This window comes from Sinocyclocheilus rhinocerous, unplaced genomic scaffold (assembly GCF_001515625.1).
Source record: "Sinocyclocheilus rhinocerous isolate Xijiao unplaced genomic scaffold, SAMN03320098_v1.1 scaffold3629, whole genome shotgun sequence".
NCBI classification, from domain to species: domain Eukaryota; kingdom Metazoa; phylum Chordata; class Actinopteri; order Cypriniformes; family Cyprinidae; genus Sinocyclocheilus; species Sinocyclocheilus rhinocerous.
Genome location: NW_015623503.1, coordinates 17,150 through 29,897, shown reverse-complemented (window position 1 = coordinate 29,897; position 12,748 = coordinate 17,150). Strand labels below are relative to the sequence as shown.

The window sequence follows — 12,748 nt, the reverse complement described above, 5'->3', positions numbered from 1 at the left end:
CTCTCTGCTGCCCTGAGTTTGGTCCGATGCTCACGAAGAACATCAGATACCCAGGGGTTAGAAGGGGCAACTCGTGCTGGCCTGGAGGAGAGAGGACAAATATCGTCTAGACCAGGGGTAGGCAAGTTCGGTTGGAGCTGAATTCTGCAGGACTGCGGCTCTCTAGGACCGAACTTGCCTACCCCTGTCCTAGGTGTATATGACTTTCTTCTTTGGCGCAAGCTACATTAAAGTGATTATTACGTTTTGAATATGGATATTTTTCTTACAAAAACGCATCGATTCGCTACAGGAGGCCTTTGTTCACCCCCCGGAGCCGTGTGAGACACTTTGTTTTTTTTTATAGATGGGCACTTTTTATTGAACTTATTTTGGACTGATGCATGCAACACCCGCTGAGTGGCATTAAACAGCTTGAAAGATCAAAGACAATTTTTAATATAACTGCGACTGGATTCGTCTGAAAGAAGAAAGTCATATACACCTAGGATGACTTGAGGGTGAGTAATGTATGGGCTAATTTTCATTTTTGGGTGAACTAACCCTTTAATGGATGCTGTGATTGAGTTTGTCTGCGGGTGAACGTGTCTCTCGATCCTGAAATCAACACCTGAGAGCACGAAATAAAAAGTCTTAAAGTCATTTTGTAGCTGGTGCTTTTCAGATTCAGATATTCTCCGTGTGGTATGTTTTCAGAGCGTGATGATGGGAAATAAATTCAGATGTCATTTGAGCATCTCAAAAATTTGAGGTTAAATAATGAGTGTCATTTTCCAGCCACTGATTAACCAGCATCTCTTTAGCATAGTAATACATTATTCATGATTGTCATCACGTTAATTACCTCTTCCCCCCATTAGCAAAGAAATTAATGAGGCTATTTATATTCTGACATGGCTGAAGGCAAATGAAAGACATGAAAATGAAAAGAGCTTGTTGAATATTGAATATCAGTCTTTTTGGGGTACATCCATTTGTCATACGCTCTTGAAAATAAACGTTCTCATCACTGATGGTTCCATGAAGAACCTTTAACATCCATGGAAACTTTTCCACTGCAAAAACTGTTCATTAGATTATTAAAATATTCTTCATGCTAAGAACAAATTGGTTCTTGTGAATAAAGGAAAAATAAAGATTCTTGACTGGCATTGATGGTTCCATGAAGAACCTTGGAACATCCATGGAAATTTTCCAATGCACAAACGTTTCTTTAGATTATTAAAATGTTCTTCAAAAGGTTCTTCAACACTCTTAAAAATAAAGGTTTCAAAGGAGGTTTTCGCAATAATGCCATAGAAGAACAATTTTTGGTTCCCCAAAGAGGCTTTCTTAAAAGAATAATTTTTCTTAGTGTTAAGAACATTTTAATAGTCTAAAGAACCGTTTGTCCAGTGGAAAGGTTCCATGGTTGTTAAAGGTTCTTCATGGAACCACAGATGCCAGCCTTTTTTTTTTAAGTGTGTAGATTTTGTTTGTACACCGTCAGAATATTTGCACTGCATTTATGAATTTGTTGGACAAAAAAATAATGATAATTTTCTGCAGTTTATTCTGTTCTATAAACAAATCCTGCAAATGTGCTAATTAACAATCTCTGCATCATCAGTATTGCATATTTAAAGCTACAGTGCGTTATTTCAGCACGACTAGAGTCTCCAAACAGAATAATGACTGTTTTCGAACAGGTTTCCCAAACACTGGTCCAGTATGAATCCATCTTAGCAGTTCAATCACTGTCAGTCCGAACGGCCAATTTCAGAAGTCTCAGAGACTTCCTCTGAGGTCAGTCCTGTCTGGATGCCAAGAAAAACTGTCTCCATGTCCTTCTGTTTACCTTTTTATACAGATAAAATATCAGCTTCCCACATTTGACCGTAACTAGTATAAGAGAAACCACACTAGTGAGGAGTACGCAACATGTTTGCTATCAACCTTCTTGAAACTGATTAAACTAGTTATCATGTGGACTTTAGATAACAACACTAGACCAGACTGTTTTTTATTACAGACTAATCTGTATTCAACAAGTACGTTTCTGGGGAAAAATCATAGTATTGCCATAGTACCATATCCAGAAGTCCTTTGATAATATCATGGTACTTTTTAGTTAGTGGAAAAACCTTTACACTTATTTGGATTCCCATTTTGTATAATACCTTTTCCAAAATACTGTAGTATTGTCATGGTACATCTCCAAAAACATAGTATTGCCCCAAAATACTCTAGTATTGTCATGGCACATCTCCAAAATAGGGGTGGAACGGTTCAACTTACTCACGGTTCGGTTTGTATCGCGGTTTTAGAGTCACGGTTTCGGTATGGTTCGGTAAGTGCTATGTTTAGGCAATATTGGATACTTACCAAGAGGGGCATTTTGACATAATTTTTGTGTGAATTTGTCCATTTAAACACAATACTTCAGAGAGAGCACAAATCTTCTCACTGCGCGCGCGAGCTCGCATCCTCTGGCTCTTAAATGTTTAAACTGGCAAAGCTTAAATGAGTTTAGCTTAAACACAGATATCAACGTGTGCTGTTCAGGTCTCACCTGTGCGCGCTATCAGCACCCGGATGATGACGGAATAAATGATCATATTCCAGCATACGGCATTCGGATTGAACAAGAGTGAATGGTTTGTCCATGTTTTTTTTTTTTTTCATCGCTGTTGTTGTAATGCATTGGGAAGCCAGAAAGCACATCCATCAACAGAAACATATATTAGCCGAACCCTATTTGTTTTACGTGTTTATTTATAGCAAACCATATTACAGATGCGTTGTCAGATTTAAATTGAACCACGGTCCTAGTGCGTGCCGAACCGTGTGTGGAGAACCGTACGGTTAGATTTTTTTCCGCGAACCGTTCCACCCCTACTCCAAAAACATGGTATTGCCCCCAAAATACTATAGTATTGTCATGGCACATGTCCAAAAACATAGTATTGCCATAGTACCTTGTCCAAAATACTACAGTATTGCCATGGTATATGTCCAAAAATATGGTATATGTCCAAAATACTATAGTATTGCCATAGTGCCATGTCCAGTAGACCATTGTTTGACCATTGAATTTTTAGTTGGTAGAGACACTTTTACACTTCTTTTGATTCCCAGTTTGTTGCTGTGATGTTTATAATGTCCAGATGTCAAGTGATCCAAAATTAGACTTTTAAATTAGACTTTAGACAGCTGTTTTTATTAGAGACGGGAAAGTACGTTTCCCGTGTTTATTCATCCTTCTGGATTTTCTAGTTTGATCCAGACTCTGTTTGGTAAACCTGTGCAGATAAACACAAACCGGTCTCTGATCGGTAGACGTGAACAGATGTGCTGTGTGGGCGCCAGTGTTCGGGGTCGTGTGAAAATATAAAAATGTCCTCGCAGGAAGTATTCAAGTGGAAAAGACGTTGGCGGAGCGGATCATTCTGAGGTGACAGGAAATAATAGGGAAGGTTTTGGCAGGGTGTTCGACGGCTGGTTTGAAAAGCCTGTTTGTGATGGCACTGTCTGAGTGAGAAGAACCGCAACATGGGTTTCCACAAACGGGACGTTTCTGTGCCAAATGCACCAATATCTGGCTGCTTTGGTTTCAGTGCTCAGTCATGTCTAAGAATGAGGTTACTGTATTAGCCAGTTTGTGCCTTATAATAAATAAAAAAAACATGTTATACCTCAATTGACAGTGAGATCAATCAACGACAGTGAGATCAACATCTACTCTCACTGTAGATCTGTTTTTATTTCTCCTCAGGACTTTTAGAATAAAAATCTCTGCCCCCAAATACTATAGTATTGCCATTATACATGTCCAAAAACATGGTATTGCCCCCAAAATACTATATTAATGTCATGGTACATGTCCAAAAACATGGTATTGCCCCAAAATACTATAGTATTGCCATTGTATATGTGCGAAAACATGGCATAACCCCCCAAAATACTATATTATTGCCATGGTACATGTCCAGAAACATGGTATTGCCCCCAAATACTATAGTATTGCCATGGTACCTCTCCATAAACATGGTATTGCCCCCAAAATACTATAGTATTGCTGTGGTACATGTCCAAAAACATGGTATTGCCCTCCAAAATACTATATTATTGCCATGGCACATGTGCAAAACAATGGCATAGCCCCAAAATACTATAATATTGCCATGGTACATGTCCAAAAACATGGTATTGCCCCCAAAATACTATAGTATTGCTGTGGTGCATGTCCAAAAACATGGTATTGCCCCCCAAAATACTATATTATTGCCATGGCACATGTGCAAAACAATGGCATAGCCCCAAAATACTATAGTATTGCCATGGTACCACTCCAAAAACATGGTATTGCCCCCAAATACTATAGTATTGCCATGGTACCACTCCAAAAACATGGTATTACCCCCAAATACTATAGTATTGCTATGGTACATGTCCAAAAACATGGTATTGCCCCCCAAAATACTATATTATTGCCATGGCACATGTGCAAAACAATGGCATAGCCCCAAAATACTATAGTATTGCCATGGTACCACTCCAAAAACATGGTATTGCCCCCAAATACTATAGTATTGCCATGGTACCACTCCAAAAACATGGTATTACCCCCAAATACTATAGTATTGCTATGGTACATGTCCAAAAACATGGTATTGCCCCCCAAAATACTATATTATTGCCATGGCACATGTGCAAAACAATGGCATAGCCCCAAAATACTATAATATTGCCATGGTACATGTCCAAAAACATGGTATTGCCCCCCAAAATACTATATTATTGCCATGGCACATGTGCAAAACAATGGCATAGCCCCAAAATACTATAGTATTGCCATGGTACCACTCCAAAAACATGGCATAGCCCCAAAATACTATAGTATTGCCATGGTACCACTCCAAAAACATGGCATAGCCCCAAAATACTATAGTATTGCCATGGTACCACTCCAAAAACATGGTATTGCCCCCAAATACTATAGTATTGCCATGGTACCTCTCCAAAAACATGGCATAGCCCCAAAATACTATAGTATTGCTATGGTACATGTCCAAAAACATGGTATTGCCACCAAATACTATGGTATTGTCATGGTACATGTCCAAAAATCATGGTATTTCCATAGTACCTTGTCCAAAAATTCAAATTTTGTTACTGTGAGGTTTATAATGTCCAAATTGTCAAATAATCCCAAATTAAACTTTAGATAGCAGTACTGTTTTATTAGAGACTTAAGAATGTCTAGGAATGTGGTTACTGTACTAGCCCGTACAGTTGAGTTTGGGCCTCATAATAAATCAAAAAACACGTTATACCTCAATAGTTTCTCCTAGACGACAGTGAGATCAATGGGAGAGTTAAGTTGATTTCCACATCTACTCCCACTGTAGGTCTGTTTTTATTTCTCCTCAGGACTTTTAGAGTAGAAACGCATCTCTATTGCGTCTCCTGAACAGTTTTCTTCTGGTTAGATTGGTGAGCGTTTGTGAGCCAAGCCCCAGGAGAGCATCATGGGGGACCGTAGGAGCTGCTGAAGCCGCTTTGTCTTTGTTTATTCACATGCGGCGGGCTTGGGGGGTCTTCGGCCAGAACCTAGACTTATTTAACACACATGCGGATGGCAGAGGAAAAACACAGAGATTCATGTGAAGGACATGGAGAACTCCAGGAGAGCTCACGAGAAACCAGAGGCAGAAAGACTGGAGCTGTTTTTAGTGTAGGACAATTCAGTTGCTCAGAGATTTCTCTTTCTCATTTACGTCAAGAGTCAGTTTTGTTTCAGATGTTCTCCGTGGGATTTTTTCTCATTGGGGTTTTATCGTTAGTATAGATTAGTTTACATAACAGGTTTATTAGCCTATGATTAACTGAAACTAAAATTAAAACCATACATATTCGCCATTCAAAATAAAAAAGCGCACTTTTTAATTTTATAATGCCGTTTTATTGCTCTTCTTCTTAGTAGGTGCATTTAAAAAATATTTTCCCAATGAATCCTGGACTCCTGATCAAAATGATAAATTAATATAAGGACAGCTACAAAAAAAAAACTGTTGTCGTTCCAACCTGACGGATGACAGTCGTGACAAATAAGCAGAATCCCGGAAAATAAACCGTGGAACTTTGACCAATGAGACAACAGTTTACTCGCGCGTGACTTGTATTAACAAAGTTGGTCCGTTTAGAAACTTTGCCATGTGAAAGCGAACCGCACCAAGAATAAAAAGCAACATTGTAATCATTTTAATCCCTGTTTCGGAAACAAAGCTATCGATCTACAGGTGTGAAAGCACCCTAAAAGTCTGACACGCCGTCAAAATAAAAGTCCCGCCTCGAACACATCAGCCAAACAGAAAAACTTATCGGCCGATGCCGATATTTGAAAAATGGCAGATATCGGCCGATATATCGGTCGACCACTAATAGACATATTTAAAAAATAAATAAAAAACACTCAAAAATCACTCAATAAAATTACTAAAACTAAAATTAAAGTGAAAACAGAAAAATTAAAAAGTCTAAAACAAAATATTAACAAAAGTTAAGTTAAGTTAACTGTTAAGTTTAGTACCTACTAGTGTTCTTTTAGTATTATTTATATACTATTATAGTATTTATTAATATTTTGAATTAGCTTTTATTTTTATATTTACAGTTTTTATTTTAATTTTAGTTTAAGTTTTAGTAATATTTTCATGTGCTTTTTGAAATTATTTCTATTTAGCTTTAATTTATTATTAAAATAATGGTTTTATTTCCGTTTAGTTTTAGAAATTTTAGTACTTCAGCTTAAATTTATTTTATTTTAGCTAGTTGCCATGGCAACATTTCTCATTTTCGTTTAGTTTTACTTGAAGTACTGAAATAACTAAAACTATCAACTAAAATCAATAAATGAATATTTAAATAACTGACAAAAACACACAATAAAATTGCTTAAAATTTTACTACAAATAAAGTGAAAACAGTAAATATAAAAAAATATGAAATGTTATTACATGTATAGTTTACTAAGGTGTTATTTTAACATTATTCATATACTATGATAGTATTTATTAATATTTCTAAATTAACTTTTTTATGTTTTCAGTTTTTATTTTAATTTAAATTGTGCTTTTTAAAAATTATTTCTATTTAGCTTTAATTTATTTTTTATTCCAGTTTAGTTGTAGTTATTTTAGTACTTCAACTTATTTTATTTCAGTTATTTGCCAAGGCAACATTTCAAATTTTTATTCATTATGTTTTTCATCTAATATTTATTAACTATTTGTAACTATGAGCAGTAATAATAGTGATGTTTGAATACTTGACCTACATTAGATGTGAAGCTTTTAAATGAAGGTAAATCTGAGAACAACAGGCGAACGTCTCCGCTTTCTCTTCATCTCACTGCTGTCTAGGAGAAACAATTGAGAGATCTTTCCAGGCACAACAATGTTAAAGCGTCTCTGTTTGGCGCCATTCTGTGGAACGAAAGCAAACAAATCTCAGTGACAGCCGAGACGGAGACAAAACGTCCCTGACAAACGAGTCTGGTTACCATGGTAACGCTGTCTTCTTCTCCGCAGCGGTACCCGACGCGACGGATGCAGACGAGCGCTGCCCGCTGGTGAGCGGCTGTGAGAGCGTGGATGGAGAGTGTGTGTGTGAATCCAAACACTCCTGCATCCAGACCTACAGCTTTCCCAACAGAGACGCATGCGTGCATGCTGGGAAAACAGGTGCGTATGTCACCCTCAAAATAACAGGGCTTACATGGGTCCTTTGTGGGTTTGATCAAATTCAAGGCCATAACGAGTCTTAAATAGTATAACAAAAGTTAAAATATACAAAAAATGGCCAAGCAAATTTGCTAAAATATTATAAAATTACATGCATATATATTTTCTACCAATATATATTTTTTGGATATTTTTGAAAATATATTTAAAAAATATAAATTTATTTTTGAAAAAAGCATTTAAAAATAAATTTTGCCCTCCATACATCACATTGGAAGAAAAACTGTAACACATGTGAGCATATAACACGTTTGAATAAAAATAAATTATGAAGTCTAAATGCAGGCTTTTTAAATATATTTTGGTATATGAAGGTTGAAACTAAATATATTTTCAATTTTTAAAAATATATTTAATTGAGCTTCATTGTTTACAACATATATTTAGCATATATTTAAAATATATTTTGGCCAGAAAAAATATATTTTTTGCCATATGGGCAAATTTGGGGATGGAAAAACAGCATTGTGATATGGATATGTGAATATTAAACTTCAAAAAGCTATGATTCAATTAAATAAATTGTTAAAAGTTAAAACATGGCGCTGTTGTGTGTTTTTAGAGCAGTTCGCAGTCAGTGAATCCTGCACATTTATGTCTAATGATTGCTTATTGATGCACCTTTGATGAATTTACAATGTTTACTTTATGGTTTTTATATTATAATATGTTTTAGATGGTTGTAAGATGCATATTTTATGTGTCTCATCTTTTTGAATAAGTAGCTTTAAGTAGAAAAGCATAGACATTTCAAAATAAGAGTCCTACTGTATTTCGGGCTTGTCATTGATTAAAAGTCCCTCATTATGCATTTTTTTTGGGGGGGTGGGGGGTATTATTGGTATTTTGGTTCCCATATTTGTCTGATATTTTTGAATGAGCAACTGGAAGTAGTAAAGTATAGATATTTCAAAGTAAGAGTCCCTGTATAATTTAGTAATGTTTACGATTAAAAGTGCCTCATTATGCATAAAATCTTTTTAAAATTGTATGTATTTATTTATTTTTTGGTTATTATTGATGTTTTGGTTCCCATATTTCTCTCATCTTTTTGAAAGAACAGTCAGAAGCTAAAGTTAATAAAGCACAGACATTTCAAAATAATAGTCCAGGGGTATTTTAAGCTTCTTTATGATTAAAAGTCCCTCATTATGCATAAAATCTTTTATTTTATTTTTATTTTTTTTTGTTATTATTGATGTTTTGGTTCCCATATTTCTCTCATGTTTTTAAACGAGCAGTCGGAAGTAGTAAAGATAAACATTGTATTTCAAGCTTGTTTATGATTAAAAGCCCCTCATTATGTATACATCTTTTTTTCTAATTATAATTAGTATTTTGGTTATACAATAAACAGTATCTGGCATTTAAATCAGCATAAACTCTGAACCGATCCATCACAGGAAAGAAAGACTAAGAACATTATTTAACACATTGAACATATAGATTTTATTAGTATCGGCACAATAATCTTTTTATTGCCTTTCTTTTCATTGCGTTCAGATTAGAACACGTCCCAAAATAGACATGTGCGTAGCTCTTCTGGGACGTGTTTTAACAGGTTTATGCATGATATATCTTTACGTAAACTATCGTGTTACATCGTTTATGTTCAGCATAAAGTTATTTGAACCTGGATGTATTTAAATTCATTGAACCAGAAATGCGTCCAAGTTGCGATTTATATGCCGCATTAATCATGGTCTGTTAATCATCACTAGCCTGTGTTTGACCTGTAACTCTCTGTGTTTCTCAGGTTCTCTCCGTCACGATCACAGACACAGGTTTGTGGGTCCCGTGAACCCGGCGTGTGTGTTTTCTGGCTGTAATCTGACGGCCGACGGCTGTGTTTGTTCGTCTCAGAGCTGCGACGATCACTTCACGTACGCCAACCGCAGTCAGTGCCAGCGAGCCGCAGGTAACGCAGCGTTTCCAACACATTCACACTGAACAGGACACTTGAAACGCATCTGATGTACAGTGAAGATCAAAATTAGAGAACAACCTACAATTTCCTAAATTTCAAGGTCACTGTTTAGTCCAGGGGTGCCCAAACTCGGTCCTGGAGGGCCAGAAGAATGTGTTTTTTGAACATTAAAGCATGTCAACATATTCTGTTACACCAAATACACAAAATAATGATCTTTAAAAAAGCATCATATGACCCCTTTAAGCATATTTCATAAATTAATTGTATTCTGAAGCACAGTAAATGAGATATTTGAAAAAGAACTCTGATCAAAATTAGAGAACGCTTACAGATACCTCCCAGTTATTGGTGTGAATCTGGCACCTGGTGCTAATTTCATTAATTATATTTCAAACCCTATTTAACTGGCAGCATTCCTCTAATTTTCACTGAGATTGAAAGATGGCGGGTTGCTCTAAAGTGACTGAAACCCTGCGAAAGGGAGGCGGTCCAGATGAAGGCCAAAGGGACGACACTTTCAGAAACTGGTCGTTCCAAATCTGTAATTTCTTGAATATTGCAGCTTTGCAATGACTCTAATTCATTCAAGTCCCCTAAAAAGGCTGGTCGTCCACTTAAGACAAATGCACGAGAGGATAATGCAGAGACTCTCAATGGGGAATCGGTTCAGCACTGCAGCTGGAATTGCTCATCAGTTCAACATGTTAGTATAACAGTGGCATACCCACAGCTAATATAACTTCAGATTTTAAGCGATGAAGATGAATAATATTTTTTAAAAACAAGTATTTATAGATTGTTCTCTAATTTTGGTCTCCACTGTAGATGAAGGTTTCCAAACATGTGCACACAGCTAACAGGGAATGTTCTCACAACTTTCACTAACGTTTGTTAAAAGTTATATTAACGTTAGGACAAAACGTTCTTAAAGTAGCGTTTGTGGAATGTTCTTATGATGTCATTTGTACTCGATGGATGTTCTAAGAAACGTATTTGTAACCTTTAAATAGCGTTCTAATCACGACAAGAACACTGGGTATTTTAATGTTCTTAGAATATTGAAAATAAACGCTCAAATAACGTTCTATTTTGGGTGGAAATGAAGTTGGTAGAATGTTATAAGAAACGTTTTTGTAACCTTTAAATAACGTTCTAATCAAAACTGGACTTTTCAACATTTTAGAAACCTTTCGAAACAACGCTCCCACTACGTTTTAATTAATTAAAATAAATTAAATTTGTTACACATCAGGAATCTCGCCTTTGTAAATGAGCGTGAATTATCAGCAAAAGCATGATTAAAGCATGATATTATAAGAGAGCATTTCTTATGGGAAACTCTGGATTAAGAATATTTAAGAAACAAACAAATGCAAATGGCAGAAGATTGATGGATCTTTGAATTCTGTGCACATTTTCTGCAAAGCAACAATTAATATTATGAATAATTGTAATTTTATGTTGCTGTTGGCACTATTTTATTGAAGCAATAAAGCCACTGTGGGTCATTTTACTATGATTTCACCTGATGTAAACTTTTACCGTGGTAAAATCACTATAATGCACTATAAACTTAATCCATCTAATAATCCCTCTTGATTAAAGCATGATATTATAATATAAATTTACATTATTTTTAAGTTATAAAAGGCACTGTACCGACTGTTGTAATTTTGTTGCAGTTATTTTACTATCAATGAGATACTACTATAGTTTTTTATTAGTAGTTTGAATTCGTTTTTATTATAATATATTATATTTTTATTTTACATTTTTGTTAAAGTTTTAGTAATTTTTGGGTTTTTGTCATTTTGATTAGTTTTTTTTTTTAAGATGTCTATGTAATTTTTATTAATGTTTGTTTCAGTTTTAGTTATTTTAGTAGATGAAGCCAAACTAGATTCTTTTGAACTTTTTATTCATCTGTGAATCCTGAAAAATAAAATGCATCACAGTTTCCACAAAAATATTAATGTTTTCAGCATTGAGAATAATATTAAATGTTTCTTGAGAAGCAAATCAGCATATTATACTGATTTCTGAAGATCATGTGACACTGAAGACTGGAGTAATGATGCTGAAAATACAGCTTTGATCACAGAAATAAATTACAGTTTAACAGATATTCACATAGAAAACAGCTGTTTGAAATTATAATAATATTTCACATTTTTGCTGTATTTTTGATCAAATAAAAGCAGCCTCGGTGAGCTGAAGAGACTTCAAACCCGAGACAGATCTGCGACTCATTCCAGCGATACAGTAAACTGGGTTTCTCAGCGATTTTCTCCTTGCGTTCAGTGACGCCCCTTCAGCAGCCAAACACTGAGCGCCGCTTGTGTGCGATTACTCAAGCGCACATCTGTTGATCATTAGCTTGTTTGCGCAAGTGTCCGAGTGGGATGTGAGTGTCTGTTTGTTATCAACGCACAAGTGTGTAGCTTATATAACAGACTCGTCCCTGAAAACCAGGTTTCCGCCACATACGGCGCACATGTGATCAGGTATCTGGTTTTATCCTTGACTAAAGGAAATCTGCACGTGTTCTCAGTCAGAAATGCCCCATACAGCATATCTGAGAGACAGAAAAAATAAAAATTAATAAATAAATAAAATATTTATAGAGTTCAGATATATTTGAAAATATACATAAATGGCCAAAAATATATATTTGCATAAATATATTTTCTACCTATTGTTTTGTATATTTCTAAAAATATGTTTTAAAAATATACTTTTAATATACATTTAATATATATATTTTGCCCTCCATATATTTCGGTTTCAAAATATATTTAGGTAAATATATTTTCTACCAATTTATTTTTTGGCCATTTTTTTGTATATTTTAAAAAATATATTTTAAAAATATATAGATATTTTTTAAGCATTTAAAATTATATTTTTTCCCTCCATATATTTCTGTTTCAAAATATGTTTAGGTAAATATATTTTCTACCAGTATATTGTTTGGCAATTTTTGTATTTTTTTAAACACATTTTAAAAATATAAATATGTATTTTTAAAGCATTT

At 34.9% G+C, this 12,748-nt stretch overlaps 1 protein-coding gene across 1 annotated transcript in view; it reads left to right on the top strand.

Annotated features, from left to right (window-relative positions):
* Positions 1-12,748, top strand: part of LOC107706161 (cysteine-rich motor neuron 1 protein-like) — a gene marked incomplete at its 3' end in the record, with an annotated part of 31,351 nt that overhangs the window by 2,238 nt on the left and 16,365 nt on the right. The window contains exons 3-4 of the mRNA XM_016509785.1: positions 7,572-7,724; positions 9,541-9,702. Coding sequence (XP_016365271.1) covers positions 7,572-7,724; positions 9,541-9,702 — 315 coding nt within the window. The remainder of the gene's footprint in view (positions 1-7,571; positions 7,725-9,540; positions 9,703-12,748) is intronic.